Here is a 21,007-nt window from a genome sequence, read left to right as displayed (position 1 = left end):
GCCTGCGCGAGACCCCGTGAGACCCCCCCGTGAGACCCCCCCGAGACCCCCGTGAGACCCCCCCGAGACCCCCCCGTGAGACCCACCCTGTGAGACCCCCCCATGAGACCCCCCCGTGAGACCCCCCGTGAGACCCCCCCCGTGAGACCCCCCCCCCGTGAGACCCCCCCCGAGACCCCCCGTGAGACCCCCCCGTGAGACCCCCGTGAGACCCACCCCGTGAGACCCCCCCGAGACCCCCCCGTGAGACCCACCCTGTGAGACCCCCCGTGAGACCCCGTGAGACCCCCCCGAGACCCCCCGTGAGACCCACCCTGTGAGACCCCACTGTGAGACCCCCCCGAGACCCCCCCGAGACCCCCCTGTGAGACCCCCCCGAGACCCCCGTGAGACCCCCCCGAGACCCCCCGTGAGACCCCCCCCGAGACCCCCCATGAGACCCCCCGTGTGACCCATGAGACCCTCCCCATGTGACACCCCCCCCATGAGACCCTCGTGCAAATCCTAGTGCAACCCCCCCCCGTGCAAACCCTCCTGGTCTCCCTTGCACAACCCCGTCGTGCAAATCCTCCCCTCCAAACCTTGCACACCCCCCCCGCAGCCCCCCCCCGTGCAAGACCCCCCGTGCAGATCCTCCCGCTCCTCCCCGTGCAAACCCTCGTGCAAACCCTCGTGCACCCGCAGCCCCTCGTGCAAATCCTCCGTGCAAGCCCTGTGCACCCCCCCTTGTGCACCCCCTCGTGCAAGCCCCGCCCCCTCGTGCAAGCCCGCCCCCCCCGCACCGTCGCTCGCCCCCTCCCAGGCGGCGGCTCTGCCACGAAGCACTCGAAAAGGGGGGGGGTCGCCCCGAAACCGGCCTCCAGCAGCACTGGGGGGGGAGGGGGGGTTGAGGGGGGATTGAGGGGGGTCGTGTCGCCCCCCTCCCCCCCGCCCCCCCCCCCGTACCCCGCTCGTCCGTCGTCACCTCCGCGAGGGGCACCTTGTGCAGGACGGCGATTTCCTGGGGGGGGGACGGGGGGGTGAAGGCCCGGACCCCCCCGGACCCCCCCGGACCCCTCAAAATGGGTGCCCTGGACCCCCCAAATGGGGAGCCCCGGGCCCCTGGGACCCCCCAAAATGGGGAACCCCGGATCGCTGGGACCCCCCGGACCCCTGGGACCCCCCAAAATGGGGAACCCCGGATCGCTGGGATCCCCCGGACCCCTGGGACCCCACCCCGGACCCCTGGGACCCCCCAAAATGGGGAACCCCAGACCCCTGGGACCCCACCCCGGATCGCTGGGACCCCCCCCGGACCCTGGGACCCCCCAAAATGGGGAACCCCGGATCGCTGGGACCCCCCGGACCCCTGGGACCCCCCAAAATGGGGAACCCCGGATCGCTGGGACCCCCCGGACCCCTGGGACCCCCCAAAATGGGGAACCCCGGATCGCTGGGACCCCCCCCGGACCCCTGGGACCACCCAAAATGGGGAACCCCGGATCGCTGGGACCCCCCCGGACCACTGGGACCCCCCAAAATGGGGAACCCCAGACCCCTGGGACCCCACCCCGGACCCCTGGGACCCCCCCCCCGGACTCCCGGGACCCCCCAAAATGCCCCCCCCCCTCACCCTGACCATCCTCATGACCTCCCGATGTCCTGGGGGCGGCAGGGTCTGACCCTCCCCCACATGGTCCCGGCGTCCCCCTCCCCCCCCCCCCAGCACCCCCTTTTATGGGGGACCCAGGCGTCCTGGCCCCTCCCCCCCCCTCCCCTCCCCCCCCCCGGGAGCGGCCACCCGGAGAGAGCAAAGTCCCCCCCGGACCCCACCCCCACCCCCCACGGCGGGACCCAGGCGTCCGGGTGCCCCCCGCCCCCCGCCCCCCCCGCCCCCCCGTGACGCGGGGGATGACGAAGATGAATCGTTTTCCTTTTATTGGCATTTTTTAGGCTCCGGGGCGGGGGGGGGGGAGGGGGGGGCGGGACATTTCGGGGGGACCCAGGTGTCCGAGACCCCCCCCCGTTCTGGGGGGACCCAGGCATTAGGGACTCCCCAGTTTGGGGGTCCCGGGTATCTGGGGAGGGGTCCCAGGTGCCGGGGGCTCCCCATTTCGGGGCCGTGGGTGTCCAGGAGGGGACCCAGCATCCAGGCCCCCCTTTTTGGGGGTCCCAGTTGTCCGGGGCTCCCATTTCAGGGGTCCCAGGTGTCGGGGCTCCCCTTTTTGGGGGGTCTCAGGTGTCTGAGGAGGGACCCGGCATCCAGGACCCCCAATTTTGGGGGTCGTGGGTGTCCAGGAGGGGACCCAGCATCCAGGCCCCCCTTTTTGGGGGTCCCAGGTGTCCGGGGCTCCCCATTTCGGGGGTCCCAGGTGTCGGGAGCGCCCCTTTTTGGGGGTTCCCAGGTGTCCAGGAGGGGACCCATCCTCCAGCACTCCCCTTTTTGGGGGTCCCCCCGCATTTCGGGGGTCCCAGGCATTGGGGTCCCCCCCGTTGCGGGGGTGGCGGGCGTGGGGGCGGGGTTTGGGGCTCAGGGGAAGGGGTGCGGGGGGGGGCGGTGCAGGGCCGCGTCCAGGCCGGTGCCGAGGGCGCAGCCCCCCGTCAGCGCCAGGAAGGCCCAGAGGAAGAGTCTGTCCACGGCCAGCGCCGCCACGTGCCACTCCTCCCGCAGCTGCACGGCGGCCCCGTGCGAGCGCTCGTGAGACGCTCGTGCAAGGCCTCGCACGGGGCGGGGGGGGCCGCACGGGGGCAGGGGCTCACAGGGGGCTCACAGGGGGCTCGCACGGGGCTTGCACGGGGCTCGCACGGGGGCAGGGGCTCACAGGGGGCTCACAGGGGGCTCGCACGGGGCTTGCACGGGGGCAGGGGCTCACAGGGGGCTCGCACGGGGGCAGGGGCTCACAGGGGGCTCACAGGGGGCTCGCACAGGGCTTGCACGGGGCTCGCACGGGGGCAGGGGCTCACAGGGGGCTCGCACGGGGGCAGGGGCTCACAGGGGGCTCACAGGGGGCTCGCACGGGGCTTGCACGGGGCTCGCACGGGGGCAGGGGCTCACAGGGGGCTCGCACGGGGCTTGCACGGGGCTCGCACGGGGGCAGGGGCTCACAGGGGGCTCGCACGGGCTTGCACGGGGCTCGCACGGGGGCAGGGGCTCACAGGGGCTCACAGGGGGCTCGCACGGGGCTTGCACAGGGGCAGGGGCTCACAGGGGGCTCACAGGGGGCTTGCACGGGGCTCGCACAGGGGCAGGGGCTCACAGGGGCTCACAGGGGGCTCGCACGGGGCTCGCACGGGGGCAGGGGCTCACAGGGGCTCACAGGGGGCTCGCACGGGGCTCGCACGGGGGCAGGGGCTCACAGGGGGCTCACACGGGGCTCGCACGGGGCTCGCACGGGGGCAGGGGCTCACAGGGGGCTCACAGGGGGCTCGCACGGGGCTTGCACGGGGGCAGGGGCTCACAGGGGGCTTGCACGGGGCTTGCACAGGGGCAGGGGCTCACAGGGGCTCGCACGGGGCTTGCACGGGGGCAGGGGCTCACAGGGGGCTCACAGGGGGCTCGCACGGGGCTTGCACGGGGCTCGCACGGGGGCAGGGGCTCACAGGGGGCTCACAGGGGGCTCGCATGGGGCTTGCACGGGGCTCGCACGGGGGCAGGGGCTCACAGGGGGCTCACAGGGGGCTTGCACGGGGCTTGCACAGGGGCAGGGGCTCACAGGGGCTCACAGGGGGCTCGCACGGGGCTTGCACGGGGCTTGCACGGGGGCAGGGGCTCACAGGGGGCTCACAGGGGGCTCGCACGGGGCTTGCACGGGGCTCGCACGGGGCTTGCACGGGGGCAGGGGCTCACAGGGGGCTCACAGGGGGCTCGCACCGGGCTTGCACAGGGGCAGGGGCTCACAGGGGGCTCACAGGGGGCTCGCACGGGGCTCGCATGGGGGCAGGGGCTCACAGGGGGCTCACAGGGGCTCGCACGGGGCTCGCACGGGGGCAGGGGCTCACAGGGGGCTCACAGGGGGCTCGCACGGGGCTTGCACGGGGCTCGCATGGGGGCAGGGGCTCACAGGGGGCTCACAGGGGGCTCGCACGGGGCTCGCACGAGGGCAGGGGCTCACAGGGGGCTCACAGGGGGCTCGCACGGGGCTCGCACGGGGGCAGGGGCTCACAGGGGCTCACAGGGGGCTTGCACGGGGCTCGCACGGGGGCAGGGGCTCACAGGGGGCTTGCACGGGGCTCGCACGGGGCTCGCACAGGGGCAGGGGCTCACAGGGGGCTCGCACGGGGCTTGCACGGGGGCAGGGCTCACAGGGGGCTCACAGGGGGCTCGCACGGGGCTTGCACGGGGCTCGCACGGGGGCAGGGGCTCACAGGGGGCTCGCACCGGGCTTGCACAGGGGCAGGGGCTCACAGGGGGCTCACAATGGGCTCACATGGGGCTCGCACGGGGGCAGGGGCTCACAGGGGGCTCGCACGGGGCTCGCACGGGGCTTGCACGGGGGCAGGGGCTCACAGGGGGCTCGCACGGGGCTTGCACGGGGCTCGCACGGGGGCAGGGGCTCACAGGGGGCTCACAGGGGGCTCGCACGGGGCTTGCACGGGGGCAGGGGCTCACAGGGGCTCGCACGGGGCTTGCACGGGGCTCGCACGGGGGCAGGGCTCACAGGGGGCTCACAGGGGGCTCGCACCGGGCTTGCACAGGGGCAGGGGCTCACAGGGGGCTCGCACGGGGCTTGCACGGGGCAGGGGCTCACAGGGGGCTCACAGGGGGCTCACAGGGGGCTCGCACGGGCTCGCACGGGGGCAGGGGCTCACAGGGGGCTCGCACGGGCTTGCACGGGGCTCGCACCGGGCAGGGCTCACAGGGGGCTCGCACCGGGCTTGCACAGGGGCAGGGGCTCACAGGGGGCTCACAATGGGCTCACATGGGGCTCGCACGGGGGCAGGGGCTCACAGGGGGCTCGCACGGGGCTCGCACGGGGCTTGCACGGGGGCAGGGGCTCACAGGGGGCTCGCACGGGGCTTGCACGGGGCTCGCACGGGGGCAGGGGCTCACAGGGGGCTCACAGGGGGCTCGCACGGGGCTCGCACGGGGGCAGGGGCTCACAGGGGGCTCGCACGGGGCTTGCACGGGGCTCGCACGGGGGCAGGGGCTCACAGGGGGCTCACAGGGGGCTCGCACCGGGCTTGCACAGGGGCAGGGGCTCACAGGGGGCTCGCACGGGCTTGCACGGGGGCAGGGGCTCACAGGGGGCTCACAGGGGGCTCACAGGGGGCTCGCACGGGCTCGCACGGGGGCAGGGGCTCACAGGGGGCTCACAGGGGGCTCGCACGGGGCTCGCACGGGGGCAGGGGCTCACAGGGGGCTCACACAGGGCTTGCGTAAGGGCAGGGGCTTGCACAAGGCTGGGGGCTTGCACGGGGCTCGCACGAGGGCAGGGCTCTGAAGGGGCTTGCATGGGGCTGCTGGACCTTGCACGAGGAGGGGGGGCTCACACAGGGCTTGCACAAGGCCGGGGGCTCACACAGGGGTCACACGAGGGCAGGGGCTTGCATGGAGGGGGGCTTGCACGGGGCTCACACAGGGCTTGCACGGGGATTGCATGAGGGCAGGGGCTTGCACGGGGCTGCTGGACCTTGCACGAGGAGGGGGGGGGCTCACACGGTGTTCACACAGGGCTTGCACAGGACCAGGGGCTTGCACAAGGCCAGGGGCTCACACAGGGGTCACACGAGGGCAGGGGCTTGCACGGGCTGCTGGACCTTGCCTGAGGAGGGGGGCTCACATGGGGCTTGCACAAGGCAGGGGCTCGTACGGGGCTGTTGGACCTTGCGCAGGGCTTGCACGAGGAGGGGGACACGCACAGGACTCATACAGGGCTTGCACAAGGATTACACGAGGGTGGGGACTCTCACGGGGCTTGCACGGGGCTGCTGGGCCTTGCACGGGGCTGCTGGGCTCACACGGGTCTTGCACACAGGTTGCACAAGGGCAGGGGCTTGCACAAGGCTTGTTGGGGCTGCTGGGCCTTGCACGGGGGAGTGTTGCGTGGGGCGTTGCACGGGGGGCTCACGTGGGGGGCCGCAGGGCTTGCACGAGGGCTGCACAAGGACTGCGGGGAGTTGCACGAGGGGTGCACAAGTACTGCGGGGGGGGGTCACAGGAAGAATGCATGAGGACTGTGGGGGTTGCACGGGGGTCGCACGAGGACTGGGGGGGGGGTCGCACGAGGGTCGCACGAGGGTCACGAGAGGCCTCACCTCCTGGTGCCGCTGCTGCTCCCGCAGGTGCCGGGCGATGAAGGCGACGGCGGCCGCCGCCGCGCGCAGCTCGGGGGGCGGGGGGGGGGCCGGGGGGCGCGGGGGGGGCGCGGGGGGGGCGGCGCCGGGGGGGGGCCGCCGCAGGAAGTACTCGTCCCCGCCGCGGGGGGGCGCCCCCGGGGGGCGGGGGGGGGGGCGGGGGGCGCTGGGCCGCGGGGGGGCGCAGCCCCAGGAGGGGGGGGAGGCGCTGCAGGAGGAGCTGCGGGGGAGGGGGGAAGGGGGGGGTGGGGGGGGCAGATCCCCTCCCCCACCCCCTGCGTGGGGGGTGGGTACCCCTCCCCCCCCCCTCGGGGACCCAGACACCCGGGAGAGGGGGGACCCAAATATGGGGGGGGGGCACCCCCAAGTATGGAGGGGGGGACCCAGGCACCCAGGACAGGGGGTCCCCAGGTGTTTGGGCACCCATCGAGGGGCCCCAGGCGTGGGGGGGGGGGGGCCAGGAGGGACCTGGGCATTGGGGGGGGGCCCGTGGGTACCCGTGACGGGGGTCCCCAGGTGATGGAGCACCCATCGCAGGGTCCTGGGCGTCGGGGGGCACCCGGGTGTCCGGGGGGGGGGATCAGGGGGTCCCAGGCATTGGGGAGGGGGGAGCAGGGGGGTCCCAGGGGTTGGGGGTGATATGGGGGGGTCCCCAGGGGTCTGTGGGGGAGATATGGGGGGTCCCAAGGGTTTGCGGGGGGGAGATCACGGGGGTCCCAGGTGTCCGGGGGGGGGGGATCAGGAGGGTGCCAGGGGTCGGGGCGGGGGGAGAAGGGGTGTCCCAGGGGTCGGGGGGGGGATCGGGGGGGTCCCGGGTGTCCAGGGGGGTCCTGGGCAGGCAGGGGTCTCACCGAGCGGGCCCAGGGGTCATGGCGTGGGTGGCGGGCGAGCGGGGGGCGCAGGTTGAGGACACCCACCAGGGGGGTCCCGGGGGTCCGGGGGGGGATGGGGGGGTCCGGGGGGGGATGGGCGCTCCGGGGGGGTCCCGGGGGCGGGCGGGGGTCTCACTGCGCGGGCCCAGGGCGGCATGGCGTGGGTGGCGGGCGAGCGGGGGTGCAGGTTGAGGACACCCACCGGGGGGTCCTGGGCATTGGGGGGGGGTCCCGTGGGTCTGGGGAGGGATGGGGGGGTCCGGGGGGGGAAGGGGGGTCCGGGGGGGTCCCGGGGGCGGGCGGGGGTCTCACCGCGCGGGCCCAGGGCGGCATGGCGTGGGTGGCGGGCGAGCGGGGTGCAGGTTGAGGACACCCACCGGGGGGTCCTGGGCATTGGGGGGGGTCCCGTGGGTCCAGGGAGGGATGGGCGCTCCGGGGGGGGATGGGGGGTCCGGGGGGGTCCCGGGGGCGGGCGGGGGTCTCACCGCGCGGGCCCAGGGCGGCATGGCGTGGGTGGCGGGCGAGCGGTGGTGCAGGTTGAGGACGCCGACGCTGAGGATGACGCAGAGCGTGAGCAGCACGAGGGTCCCCGTCAGGTAGCGCCCGATGAGCGGCACCGCCAGCGACGTGGCCGGCACTTTGTCCGCCAGCAGCAGCAGGAACACGGTCAGCGTCAGCAGCGCGAACAGCGACAGCGTCATCTTCTCCCCTGCGCCGGCACCGCAGCCCCCTCGTGCCAGGCCCTCGTGCCAGGCCCTCGTGCAAAGGCCACCCCCACCCCCGGAAAACGCCCCAGGTGGCCCCGTGCAACGACACCCCCAACACACACACACACCCCCACACACCCCCCCCAGCAACGCCCTCCCCCAAACACCCCCCGGACAAAGCCCCGTGCAAAATCCTCGTGCAAACGCCACCGCTGCCCCCGTGCGAGCCCCCGTGCAAAGCCCCCGCGCAAAAACACCTGCGCAAAGGCCTTGTGCAAACGCCCCAGGCGCCCCCGTGCAAACAGAGGTACCCAAGCGTGACGCCCCCCCCCCCCCCCCCCCCCGTGTAAATCCCTTGTGCAAATGCCCCGGGTATCCCCACGCAAATCCCTCGTGCAAACGCCCCGTGCGAATGCCCCCACGTGTGCCCCTTCACCCACCCCCCCACCCCCCGTGCAAACCCCTTATGTGGCACCTGTACACACATGCACACACACACCCCCGTGCAAAATCCTTGTGCAAACGTCCCAGGTAACCTCGTGCAACCCCCTCCCCACCGTGCAAATCCCTCGTGCAAAACACCCGCGCAAAGTACTTGTGCAAACGCCACAGATGTCCCTGTGCAAGCCCCTCGTGCAAACCCGCCGGGATGATTGGTCCCCGTGCAAAGCTCTCGTGCCAACCCCTCGTGCAAAGGCCCCGGACGATCGATCCCCGTGCAAATCCCCCGTGCAAGCCCCACCTCCGCCCAGCGAGGACGGCTTTCCCGCGCACCCTCGCCCCGCCCCCGTGCGAGCCCCCGTGCGAGCCCCCGTGCGCCGCACCGGCGTCGGGGGGCAGGTAGAAGACGACGACGGCCAGCAGCGTGATCAGCACGCAGGGCACGAGGACGTTCACGATGTAGAAGAGCGGCTTCCGGCGGATCACGAGGTAGAAGGTGACGTCCTCGTGCGAGGGGCCGGCGTGGTGGCGGCCGGAGCGGTGGCACAGCTCCCACTGCCCGTTCTCTGCGCGGCACGGCCCGCCCTTGCACGAGGACTCGTGCAAAGACACGCCCACCCACCCCCCCCCGTGCTACGCCCTTGGCCTTGTGCAACACACCCCCCCCCCCCCCCCCCGTGTGACTTGGCGGCCTCGTGCAAAGTCCCCATGTGACACCACCACCCTCGTGCAAAGCCCCCATGCACCCCCCAAATCGTTGTGCAAAGGCCCCATGCACCCCCTAATCCTCATGCAAAGCCCCTGTTGGACCCCCTCCTCGTGCAAAGCCGCATGGGACCCCCCAATCCTTGTGCAAAGGCCCCATGCACCCCCTCACCCTTGTGTAAAGCCCCGTAGGACCCCCTGCTCCTCGTGCAAAGGCCCTGTGCACCCCCTCACCCTTGTGCAAAGCTCCTGTGGGCCCCCCACCTTCATGTAAAGCCCCATAGGACCCCCAACGCTTGTGCAAAGCTGCCATGCACCACCTGGTCCTTGTGAAAAGCCCCGTAGGACCCCCCCGATCCTTGTGCAAAGGCCCCGTGCACCCCCGGTCCTCGTGCAAAGCCCCATGGGACCCCCCCAATCCTCATGCCAAAGCTCTGTGCACCCCCTGGTCCTCGTGCAAAGGCCCCGTGCACCCCCGGCTCGCCGTGCCAAGCCCCGGCCGGCCGCGGCTCACCCTGGAAGCCGGGGGGCAGCACAGCCTGGGCGCCCCCCGCCGCGGCCCCCCCGGCCCCGGCGCCCCCCCCCGCCAGGCGCAGCCCCAGCTCGGCGGGGCCGTACGAGCCCGAGCGGAACACGAGGGAGCAGTTCTGCCAGTCGAAGGGGAAGTGCGAGACCTGGGGGCGCGGGGGGGTCACGGCGCCCCGAACCCTCACCGGCCCCCCGAACCCCCCCGCGGCGCCCCAAACCCTCACCGGCCCCCCGAACCCCCCCGCGGGCCCCCAAACCCTCACCGGCCCCCCGAACCCCCCCGCGGGCCCCCAAACCCTCACCGGCCCCCCGAACCCCCCCACCGGCCCCCAAACCCTCACCGGACCCCCGAACCCCCCCGCAGACCCCCAAACCCTCACCGGCCCCCCGAACCCCCCCGCGGCCCCCCAAACCCTCACCGGACCCCCGAACCCCCCGCCGGCCCCCAAACCCTCACCGGCCCCCCGAACCCCCCCGCCGGCCCCCAAACCCTCACCGGCCCCCCGAACCCCCCTGCGGGCCCCCAAACCCTCACCGGCCCTCCGAACCCCCCCGCGGGCCCCCAAACCCTCACCGGCCCTCCGAACCCCCCCGCGGGCCCCCAAACCCTCACCGGACCCCCGAACCCCCCCGCGGGCCCCCAAACCCTCACCGGACCCCCGAACCCCCCCGCGGACCCCCAAACCCTCACGGACCCCCCAAACCCCCCCCACGGGCCCCCAAACCCTCACTGACCCCCAAACCCCCCTGCGTCCCCCCAACCCCCCCCGCGGCCCCCCAAACCCACGGCCCCCCAAAAACTCATTGACCCCCCCGAACCCCCCCGCGGCCCCCCAAACCCTCACCAGCCCCCCAAACCCTCATTGACCCCCAAACCCCCCCGCAGCCCCCAAACCCTCCCGCAGCCCCCCAAACCCCCCCGCGGCCCCCCAAACCCACAGCCTCCCAAACCCTCATTGACCCCCCAAACCCCCCGCGGCCCCCCAAACCCTCACGGACACCCCCAGTCCCCAGGGAGCCCCCCAAGAAGCCCCCCAGGACGTCCCCAGGTCCCTCCACGACCCCCCCAGGCCCCTTCCCAGGGACACCCCACGACCCTCCACGACCCCCCCCAGCCCCCCCCGCCCCCCCCGGCCCCCCGCCCCCCCGCCAGCCCCCCCAGCCCCCCCGGCCCCCCCTCACCCGGATGGGGCAGCGGCTGCGGTAGAGCGCCGGGGGCCGCCAGCGCACGGAGCCGTCGGGGGTGACGATGGCCCGGACCCCCAGGGACACCCCGAACTCCCCGTCGTTACTGGGGGGACACGAGGCCTCGGCACCCCCCGGCCCCCCGGACACCCCCAAACCCCCCCCGGCACCTCCCAACCCCCCCCGGACACCCCCAACCCCCCCCGGACACCCCCAAACCCCCCCCGGCACCCCCCAGGGACCCCAACCCACCCCTGGCCCCCCTAGGACCCCTTCACCCCCCCAACCCCCTCCCCAGAGCCCCCTCCCCAAGTCTCCAGGACCCTCCAGGTACCCCAAACACCCCCCGGGTACCCCCAAAGCCCCCCCCGAGCCCCCCCCCACTGACTTGTTCTCCAGCCCCACGTCGGGCAGCCAGAGGCGCTGGGCCGGCACCCGCAGCACCCCCAGCCCCCCGTGAGCGCGGGGGTCCCACTGCAGCCGGGGGTCCCGCCAGCTCTGGGGGGGGAGAGGCGAGTGGGGACCCCCCCCTGCACCCCCCGGGACCACCCAGCACCCCCCACAATGCCCCTCTGCCCCAGAGCCCCCCCAAGCCCCTCGGACCCCCAGACACCCCCTCCGACTCCCTGGGGACCCCCAAGACACCCCCTCCAACTCCCTGGGGACCCTCAGGACCCCCTGGAGCCCCCCCAACCCCCCTGGGGACCCCCAAGACACCCCCTCCAACTCCCTGGGGACCCTCAGGACCCCCTGGAGCCCCCCCAACCCCCCTGGGGACCCCCAAGACACCCCCTCCAACTCCCTGGGGACCCTCAGGACCCCCTGGAGCCCCCCCACCCCCCTGGGGACCCCCAAGACACCCCCTCCAACTCCCTGGGGACCCTCAGGACCCCCGGAGCCCCCCCAAACCCCCCAGCCCCCCACGACCCCCCCATACCAGGTCAAGGTAGACCTTGGTGGTCAGCTCCTCGTGCTTCTCATCCTGGGGGGGGGGCGCGGGGGGGACCCTCAGGACCCCACACATGGGGACCCCCCCATACCCTCACATGGCCCCCGGGACCCCCCCACGCCCCACATACTCTACCATAACCCCATAACCCCCCCGACCCCCCCAGTGCCCCCATAGGACCCCCCTCATGCCCCCCAATACCCTCCACGCCCCCCCGTGCTCCCCCGACCCCGTGACCCCTGTGACCCCTGTGACCCCCGTGACCCCCCCATGACCCCTGTGACCCCCCATGACCCCCCATGACCCCGTGACCCCCCGTGCCCCCCCGTACCAGGCTGACGAGCTGCGCCAGCTCCAGCCCCCCCAGCCCCCCGTGCCCCCCCAGCCCCCCGTGACCCCCCATGACCCCGTGACCCCCCGTGACCCCCCGTGCCCCCCCAGCCCCCCCGTGCCCCCCCGTACCAGGCTGACGAGCTGCGCCAGCTCCAGCCCCCCCAGCCCCCCGTGCCCCCCCAGCCCCCCGTGACCCCCCGTGCCCCCCCAGCCCCCCCGTGCCCCCCCGTACCAGGCTGACGAGCTGCGCCAGCTCCAGCCCCCCCAGCCCCCCGTGACCCCCCATGACCCCGTGCCCCCCCAGCCCCCCGTGACCCCCCGTGCCCCCCCGTGCCCCCCCGTGCCCCCCCGTACCAGGCTGACGAGCTGTGCCAGCTCCAGCCCCCCCAGCCCCCCGTGACCCCCCATGACCCCGTGCCCCCCCGTGCCCCCCCGTGCCCCCCCGTGCCCCCCCGTACCAGGCTGACGAGCTGCGCCAGCTCCAGCCCCACCCGCACCAGGACGCGGCCGCCGGGTCCCGCCGCCGCCGGTCGCACCCCGGGCCGGTACCGGGCCAGCAGCGCGTGCAGCAGCCGCTCCCCGGGGGGGGGGCTCGGGGGGGGCCCCGCCGCCCCTCCCGCCGCTGCACCCGCCCAGCGTCACCCACCGGCTCCGGGGGGCACCCACGGGGGGGAACACCCACGGGGGGGGGGGGGACACCCACGGGGGAGGGGGATCCAAGGGGGGGGACATTCAAGGGGGGGGGGGATCAGTGGGGGAGCCAAGGGGGGGCACACCCAAAAGGGGGGGGACCCAAAATGGGGGGGGGGCTCATGGAGGGGGAGGCACGGGGGGGCACCGGGGGGGACACAGCCAAGGGGGGGCACCCAGGGGTTGGGGGGGGCCAAAAAGGGGAGGGACCCAAAGAGGGGGCGGCGCGGGGCGGGGGGGGCATCCACAGGGGGGGACACACACGACCCAAGGGGGGGGGGGACACCCAAGGGGGGCAGCCGGGGGGGAACCCAGGAGTTCGGGGGGGGGACCCCAAGGATGGGGGTTGGGGGTCCCAAGCAGGGGGGTCCCGGCGGGGGCACACCCAAGGGGGCGGGGCCAGGAGTTCGGGGGGACCCCAAAGGGGGGGACCCCCAAGGGTGGGGGTCCCGGGGCGGAGGGGGTGTCACCCGGGGGGGTCCGGGGGGGGGGGTGGTTCGTACCGCGGGTGCAGAGGAAGAGGAGGAGGAGGAGGAAGGCGGCGGTGGGGGCTCCGTGGGGCGCCATGGCCGCGAGTCCCGGCCCGGGGGGGGGCGGGGGGGAACAGCTGGGGGGGGGAGGGGCGCCGCCACCTGCTCCGGATGTGGGGGAGGGGCGGGGCAACACCTCCCCCTCCCCAATTCGGTGCTTCCCTCCACCGCCCCTCCCCCCCCGAGCTACCCCATTCCCCCATCCCGGACCCCCAGAAGTGCCCCCCCTGCCCCACAAGTCCCCCCTAGACCCTCATATCTGTCCCCCCCGGAACCCCATAACAGCCCCAGTCCCCCCAGCCCCATAAGTCCCCTCCCAGACCCCCACATCTGCCCCCCCAACCCCATACCTACCCCACCGGACCCCCCCATAGGCCCCCCCCAGCCCCATAAGTGCCCCCCCAGCCCCCCACATCTGCCTCCCCAGCCCCATAACTGCCCCCCCAGGCCCCCACATCTGCCCCTCCAGCCCCACAAGTGCCCCCCCCGACACTGCTCTGGTACAAAGTGGTGGTTTATTAAGGGGGCGGGGCCCGGCCGCCAGGGGGGGCTGTCAATCATGCGGGTGGGGGCGTGGCCCGCGAGAAGGGGCGGTGCCTTATTGCTCTCGGTGCGCGCGAGGGGGCGGGGCTTGCACAGTGTAGGGGTCGTAGAAAAGGCCGCGGGAGGAGGCGGGGCCAGCCGGAAGGGGGCGGGGCCAGCCGGAAGGGGGCGGGGTTTGTGAGGCGCGTGGGGGGGGCTCGTGCCCTCACGTGCCCTGGGGGGGGGGGGAGGGGCCCCCCCCGGGGTGTCAGTGCAGGGGGGGCCGGGGGGTGGGGGTGGGGGTTGTGTTTGCGGAGGTCACAGGTCAGAGGTCACAGGTTCAGGGTCGAAGGTCACATGTTCGGGTCAGAGGTCACAGGTCGGGGTCAGAGGTCACGTGGCCTCAGTGGGGGTCCCCGGGGGCTCCTCCACCTCGTGCAGGGACGGCTCCCGGTACAGCGCCACTGGGGGGGGGACGTGAGACCCTCGTGCGAGGGGAACCGCCCCCCCGTGCAAGGGAACCGCCCCCCCGTGCAAGGGAACCGCCCCCCCGTGCAAGGGAACACCCCCCCCTTGTGTGAGGGACCCTGTGCTCATCTGAGCCCCCCCCCCGTGCACCCCCATCCCTTGTGCAAGGCCCCCACGCACCCCCATGTGTCCCTGTGCAAGCCCCGTGCGAGATCCCGCCCCCCAACAAGCCCCCCAGCCCTCGTGCAAGCCCCACATCCCTCGTACAATCCCCCCATGCCCCGTGCAAGCCCCACATCCCCATGTGAGCCCCACATCCCTTGTGCAAGCCCCACATCCCTTGTGCAAGCCCCCCCATCCCTGTGCAAGCACTCCCGTCCCCATGTGAGCCCCCCTCCTCGTGCGAGCCCCCCATCCCCATGCAACCCCCGTCCCCGTGCGACCCTGTCCCTGTGCGACCCCGTCCCTGTGTGACCCCATCCCCATGCGAGCCCCCCATCCCCGTGCGACCCCCCCCGTCCCCGACCAATCCCCCAATCCCCGTGTGAGCCCCCCATCCCCATGTGAGCCCCCCATCCCCACATGATCCCCCCGTCCCCGAGCAATCCCCCCATCCCCATGCGAGCCCCCCATCCCCGCGCCAGCCCCCCATCCCCGCGCCAGCCCCATGTCCCTGCGCCAGCCCCCCGTCCCCATGCGAGCCCCCCGTCCCCATGCGAGCCCCCCGTCCCCATGTGAGCCCCCCTCCTCGTGCGAGCCCCCCGTCCCCATGTGAGCCCCCCATCCCCATGCGAGCCCCCCATCCCCATGCGAGCCCCCCGTCCCCGTGTGAGCCCCCCGTCCCCGAGCAATCCCCCAATCCCCGTGTAAGCCCCCCATCCCCGTGCGAGCCCCCCATCCCCATGCGAGCCCCCCATCCCCATGCAACCCCCGTCCCCGTGCGACCCCGTCCCTGTGCGACCCCATCCCCGTGTGAGCCCCCCATCCCCGCGCGACCCCCCCCATCCCCGCGGCAGCCCCCCGTCCCCGCGCCAGCCCCATGTCCCTGCGCCAGCCCCCCGTCCCCGCGCGACCCCCCCGTCCCCATGCGACCCCCCCGTCCCCATGCGAGCCCCCCGTCCCCATGTGAGCCCCCCATCCCCGCGCCAGCCCCCCATCCCCATGTGAGCCCCCCATCCCCGCGCCAGCCCCCCGTCCCCGCGCCAGCCCCCCGTCCCCGCGCCAGCCCCCCGGCGCCCCTCACCCTCCAGCAGCTGGGGCAGGAAGTGGGCGGCCGCCTTGTCCTTGCGCACGCGGTGCCCGGCCATGGGGCGGCCGTGGCGGTCGAGGCCGAGGTACCAGGCGCGCCCCGAGCGCCGCTGCCGATAGAGCGCCGAGGCGTAGAGCACGTGGTAGTTCTCGAAGACGCACTCCTTGAAGCGGCACTCGGCCGTGAAGTGCACCTGGGGGGCGGGGGGTGTGGGGCCCCAATGCCCGGGACCCCTCGGGGGGGGGGATGTGGGTCCCCAATGCCCGGGACCCCAGGCAGATGTGGGTCCCAGGGGGGACTGTGAGCCTTGGGGGGGGCTGTGGGTCCCAGGGTCGGGGGGTTGGGGGCTGTGGGTCCCTGTGGGGACATGGGGTGTGGGTGGGGGCCGTGGGGTGGGGCCATGGGTCGGGGCCATGGGGCAGGGTGTCCATGGGGTGGGGCCATGGGGCAGGTGTTTGTGGGCGGGGCCATGGGGCGGGGCATGGGGCTGGTGTCTGTGAGGCAGGGCCACAGGGTGGGGCAGTGGGGTGGGGCTGTGGGGCGGGGCGTGGGGCGGGGTATCCATGGGGCGGGGCTGTGGGGTGGGGCTGTGGGGCGGGGCGTGGGGCAGGGTATCCATGGGGCGGGGCCGCGGGGCGGGGCTGTGGGGCGGGGCTGTGGGGCGGGGCGTGGGGCGGGGTATCCATGGGGCGGGGCCACGGGGCGGGGCTGTGGGGCGGGGTATCCATGGGGCGGGGCCGCGGGGCGGGGCTGTGGGGCAGGGTATCCATGGGGCAGGGCCGCGGGGCAGGGCTGTGGGGCGGGGCGTGGGGCGGGGTATCCATGGGGCGGGGCCGCGGGGCGGGGCTGTGGGGCGTTACTCACGGAGGCGTAGACGAGGCCGGCCCCGTTCATGGCCACGTAGCGCCCGGCGCCGGCGCCCTGGATGGCCACGACGCGCAGCCCCACCGGGATCAGGTTGAACAGCGCTGGGGGAGGGGCGGGGCTGCCACGCCCGGACGCGGGGGTCCGCCCCGCCCTGCCCCCACTGCGCCCCCCTCCAGCCTCCCGGTGCTCCCCTGCACCCCCCAGCACCACCCTGCAGCCCCCAGGGCCCTCCTCCCCCCCACTTCCCCTCCCCCCGCCCCTCAGACCCTGCCCCTCGTGCCCCGCCCCATGCCCCACCCATCCGCCCTGCCCCCAGACCCCACCCACTCAGACTCCGCCCCCACTCACTGCCTGGCCCTGCCCCCCTTTACCCCACCCCTGAGCCCCCACCCTCTGGCCCCTCCCCTGCCTGGCCCCGCCTCCCCCTACCCTACACCTAAGCCCATCCCCTACCCAGGCCACGCCCCCTCCGACCCCACCCATCAGGCCACGCCCCCTCAAGCTCCGCCCCAGCCCCTCCTCTGCTCACTGCACAGCCCCGCCTCCCCTTTCCCCACCCCTGTGACCCCACCGTGACCTCACCCCCTCAGACCCCGCCCCCCGAGGCCCCGCCCCCGCTCACTGCCCGGCCCCGCCTCCTCCCGTGTGCCGTCCAGCTGCCCGTCGGGCCCCGCCCCTGCCCCAGGCCCCGCCCCCCCAGCCCCGCCCCCCCAGGCCCCGCCCCCGCTCACTGCCCGGCCCCGCCTCCTCCCGCGTGCCGTCCAGCCGCCCGTCGGGGCCCGCCCCTGCCCCAGGCCCCGCCCCTGCCCAGGCCCCGCCCCTCCCCATGCCCCGCCCCTCCCCAGGCCCCGCCCCTCCCAGGCCCCGCCCCCGCTCACTGCCCGGCCCCGCCTCCTCCCGCGTGCCGTCCAGCCGCCCGTCGGGGCCCATGTGCAGGAAGTGCCCGTGGCCGCAGCGCAGCCGCGCCAGCGCCCCCCGCAGCTGCGGCTCTGTGGGGAGGGGGCGTCAGCGACCCCCCCCACCGCCCGGTGCCCCCAGACCCCCTCCAGCCCCCCACCCACCCCCCAGTTCCCCCATCCCCCCCTCCATCCCCCCCACCCCCCCAGTGCTTCCCACAGACCCCCCCCCAAGCCCCTCCAGACCCCCCCATCCCCCATCCCCCCCCCCGAATCTCCCCCCCCCATCCCCCATCCCCCCCCCCCCCATAACCTCCCCACCCCCCCCAATCCCCACCCCCTCTCCCGGCCCTCCCTGCCCCCCCTCCGACCCCCCCCTCACCGGGCGGCCCCCCCCCCCCCCCTCCCCCCCCCCCCCCCGGCCCTCCCTGCCCCCTCTCCGCCCCCCCCCCCCTCACCGGGCGGCCCCTCCCCCCCCTCCGCCCCCCCCCTCACCGGGCGGCCCCTCCCCCCCCTCCGCCCCCCCCCCTCACCGGGCGGCCCCTCCCCCCCCGCGCGCCGCCGCCGGCCGCAGCCCCGGACTTTGGCGACGAGGCCGCGCAGCTGCTGCTGGCAGAGGGAGGGGGGGCGGGGGGGGGGCGCCGGGGGGGCGGGGCGGGCCGGCCGCGCGGGGGGGGGGCACCTCCCGGCCCCCCCGGCGCTGCCGGATCAGCGAGCTGGCCAGGGCCGCCATGGGCGCGGGGGGGCGCGGGGGGGGGCGCGGGGGTCACGGGGGGGGTCACGGGGGGGTCACGGGGGGGGTCACGGGGGGTCACGGGGGGGGTCACGGGAAGGGTCACACAGGCCTTGCACGAGGGGTTGCACGAGGGGTTCACGAGGGGGTCGCACCAGGGTCACAGGAGGGTCGCGGGGGGTCGCACGAGGGGAGGGGTCGCACGGGGAGGGTTTCACGAGGCGTCGTGCAAAGGAGTCACACGGGGGGACTCGCACGAGGGGTCGCGTGAGGGGTCGCAGGACGCAGGGGGAGGGGTCACGGGGGGGTCTCACACGGGGGGGGTGTCACACGACGGGGCACGTGGGGGTGTCACGGGGGTGGGGGTGGGGCCGCGCACGAGGGGTCACGGGGGGGGGGGGGCTGTTGCACGAGGATCACGTGCCTCGCACGAGGACGGGGGTTGGGTCTCGGAGTGGGGGAGGGGTGGGGTTCTCGCGCCGGGGGGGGTCACATGCAGCAGCCGGGGGTCCCGCCCCGCCCCCCCCCGCGCCCCGCCCCCCCCCCAGCGGCTCCGCGCGGCCCCCGCGGGGGGAGGGGATGAGGGTGGGGGTGGGGGTGGGGGAGGGGTGCCCGGACGCCTGGGTCCCCCCGCGGGAGGGGGAGGGGAGGGGGAGGGGAGCGCCCGCCGCGTCCCGCCGAGAGGGGGAGGTGCGCGGGGGGAGGGGCGGGGCGGGCCCCGGCGCATGCGCGGGAGCGGCGCAGGCGCGCGGCGGGGAGGGAGGGAGCGGCCGAGGCCCCGCCCCAGTGACGCACCGAGGCCCCGCCCCCCGTCCCAGTGACGCACCGAGGCTCCGCCCCCCGCCCCGGTGACGCGCAGAGGCTCCGCCCCCCGCCCAGGTGACCCCCAGTGACCCCCAGTAGCTCCCAGTGATCCCCAGAGACCCCCAGTGACCCCCAGTGCCCCCCAGTGACCCCAGTGACCCCCAGTGAACCCCAGAGACCCCCAGTAGCTCCCAGTGACCCCAGTGACCCCAGTGACCCCCAGTGACCCCCAGTGACCCCCCGTGACCCCAATGACCCCCAGTGACTCCCAGTGACTCCCAGTGACCCCCAGTGACCCCCAGTAGCTCCCAGTGACCCCCAGTGACTCCCAGTGACTCCCAGTGACCCCCAGAGACCCCCAGTAGCTCCCAGTGACCCCCAGTGACCCCCAGTGACTCCCAGTGACCCCCAGAGACCCCCAGTAGCTCCCAGTGACCCCCAGTGACTCCCAGTGACTCCCAGAGACCCCCAGTAGCTCCCAGTGACCCCCAGTGACCCCCAGTGACTCCCAGAGACCCCCAGTAGCTCCCAGTGACCCCCAGTGACCCCCAGTGACTCCCAGTGATCCCCAGTGACTCCCAGTGACCCCCAGTGACCCCAGTGACCCCCCAGTGACCGCCAGTGACCCCCAGTGACCCCCAGTGACTCCCAGAGACCCCCAGTAGCTCCCAGTGACCCCAGTGACCCCCAGTGACTCCCAGTGCCCCCAGTGACCCCCAGTGACCCCAGTGACCCCCAGTGACTCCCAGTGACCCCAGTAGCTCCCAGTGACCCCCAGTGACCCCAGTAGCTCCCAGTGACCCCCAGTGACCCCAGTGACTCCCAGTAACTCCCAGTGACTCCCAGTGACCCCCAGTAGCTCCCAGTGACCCCCAGTACAGCCCCAGTAGCTCCCAGTGACCCCCAGTGACCCCCAGTGACCCCCAGTACAGCCCCAGTAGCTCCCAGTGACCCCCAGTGACCCCCAGTACAGCCCCAGTAGCTCCCAGTGCCCCCCAGTACAGCCCCAGTAGCTCCCAGTGACTCCCAGTGACTCCCAGTGACCCCCAGTACAGCTCCAGTAGCTCCCAGTGACCCCCAGTGCCCCCCAGTACAGCCCCAGTAGCTCCCAGTGACCCCCAGTGACCCCCAGTACAGCCCCAGTAGCTCCCAGTGCCCCCCAGTACAGCCCCAGTAGCTCCCAGTGACTCCCAGTGACTCCCAGTGACCCCCAGTGCAGCTCCAGTAGCTCCCAGTGACCCCCAGGTGACCCCCAGTGCCCCCCAGTACAGCCCCAGTAGCTCCCAGTGACCCCCAGTGACCCCCAGTACAGCCCCAGTAGCTCCCAGTGCCCCCCAGTACAGCCCCAGTAGCTCCCAGTGACTCCCAGTGACTCCCAGTGACCCCCAGTACAGCCCCAGTAGCTCCCAGTGCCCCCCAGTACAGCCCCAGTAGCTCCCAGTGACCCCCAGGTGACCCCCAGTGACCCCCAGTACAGCCCCAGTAGCTCCCAGTGACCCCCAGTGACCCCCAGTACAGCCCCAGTAGCTCCCAGTGCCCCCCAGTACAGCCCCAGTGGCCCCCAGTGACCCCCAGCACAGACCCCTACACCCCAGTTGACCCCCAGCCCCACCCCAGTGCCCTCCCAGTACATCCCAGTTCACCCCCAGTGCTCCACCCCCCCCGCCCCCCTCCCTGTCGCAGCCAATGGGATCGCGGCGCTCCCCGGGGGCGGGGGCCAGCACCCCCGTTCCCATGGTGACGCTGCCCCTCCCAGGCGCCCCCTGGCGGCCGGGCGAGGCCCCTCCCCCACCCCCAATTATTTTTGACCCGAATTCGCGCGATTTTGGCGCAAAAAAAAAAAACGCAGCCGGGGGGGGAGGGGTTGGGTTGGTTTTTTTTTTTTGGTATTTTTTTTTTCCTCTTTTTTATCTTTTTTTTTTCTTAAAAACGCCCCCGGGGCCGCCCCTCCCCCCCGAGGCCCCGCCCTCCCGAGGCCCCGCCCACCCCGCCCCTCCCCCCCCCCCCGCGGCCCCTCGGGAATAAAAATAGATGCTCTTGGGGTTGTTTTGGGGGGGGGGGAGGGGGAGGGGGAGGGGCTGCGGGCGCCATGGCGACGAGCGGGGCGGGGGCGGGGGCGGGGCGGGGGGATGCGTCGCCCCGGCAACCGGTGACGTCGCCGTGGCAACCGTCACCGGGCGCTGGGTCGTCATGGCGACGGGCGGGGGGGGGGGGGAAGGGATGGGGGGGGGCGCGGTTGCCATGGCAGCGGGCTG

The 21,007-nt window shown here is 74.5% G+C and overlaps 2 protein-coding genes and 1 long non-coding RNA gene across 6 annotated transcripts; all 3 read right to left on the bottom strand.

The window, feature by feature from the left end:
- Window positions 1–787: 787 nt before the first annotated feature.
- Window positions 788–1,703, bottom strand: LOC135310404 (uncharacterized). Its single transcript, XR_010370455.1, has 3 exons — window positions 1,613–1,703; window positions 946–1,000; window positions 788–868 (listed from the first exon to the last, which is right to left on the bottom strand). It is a non-coding gene; the product is annotated as an uncharacterized LOC135310404 (long non-coding RNA).
- Window positions 1,704–2,391: 688 nt separating this feature from the next.
- On the bottom strand, window positions 2,392–13,405 carry LOC135310359 (acetylcholine receptor subunit beta-like). The gene is given in 11 exon segments (XM_064437610.1): window positions 2,392–2,734; window positions 6,235–6,312; window positions 6,314–6,493; window positions 7,631–7,854; window positions 8,677–8,859; window positions 9,513–9,672; window positions 10,709–10,817; window positions 11,100–11,209; window positions 11,649–11,693; window positions 12,452–12,615; window positions 13,187–13,405. Coding segments are annotated over 11 exon segments (1,542 nt in total). The 5' UTR covers window positions 13,251–13,405; the 3' UTR covers window positions 2,392–2,509.
- A 304-nt stretch (window positions 13,406–13,709) lies between these two features.
- LOC135310379 (fibroblast growth factor 11-like) lies at window positions 13,710–17,981 on the bottom strand. 4 transcript variants are annotated; one of them, XM_064437635.1, is made up of 5 exons: window positions 17,749–17,981; window positions 17,198–17,308; window positions 16,317–16,420; window positions 15,447–15,645; window positions 13,710–14,199 (listed from the first exon to the last, which is right to left on the bottom strand). In XM_064437635.1, exons 2-5 carry the CDS (start codon window positions 17,247–17,249, stop codon window positions 14,129–14,131), a joined length of 426 nt encoding a protein of 141 aa, XP_064293705.1. In that variant the 5' UTR covers window positions 17,250–17,308; window positions 17,749–17,981; the 3' UTR covers window positions 13,710–14,128. The 4 variants fall into 4 exon arrangements, with proteins under 4 accessions (XP_064293705.1, XP_064293706.1, XP_064293707.1 ...); XM_064437636.1 differs by lacking the exon at window positions 17,749–17,981 and adding an exon at window positions 17,674–17,698; XM_064437637.1 differs by lacking the exon at window positions 17,749–17,981 and adding an exon at window positions 17,598–17,609.
- Between the last annotated feature and the right edge of the window lie 3,026 nt (window positions 17,982–21,007).

Source organism: Phalacrocorax carbo, chromosome 34, assembly GCF_963921805.1.
Source record: "Phalacrocorax carbo chromosome 34, bPhaCar2.1, whole genome shotgun sequence".
Lineage (NCBI taxonomy): Eukaryota > Metazoa > Chordata > Aves > Suliformes > Phalacrocoracidae > Phalacrocorax > Phalacrocorax carbo.
Note: the sequence above shows the minus strand (reverse complement) of the source record. Positions and strands in the feature narration are given on the sequence as shown.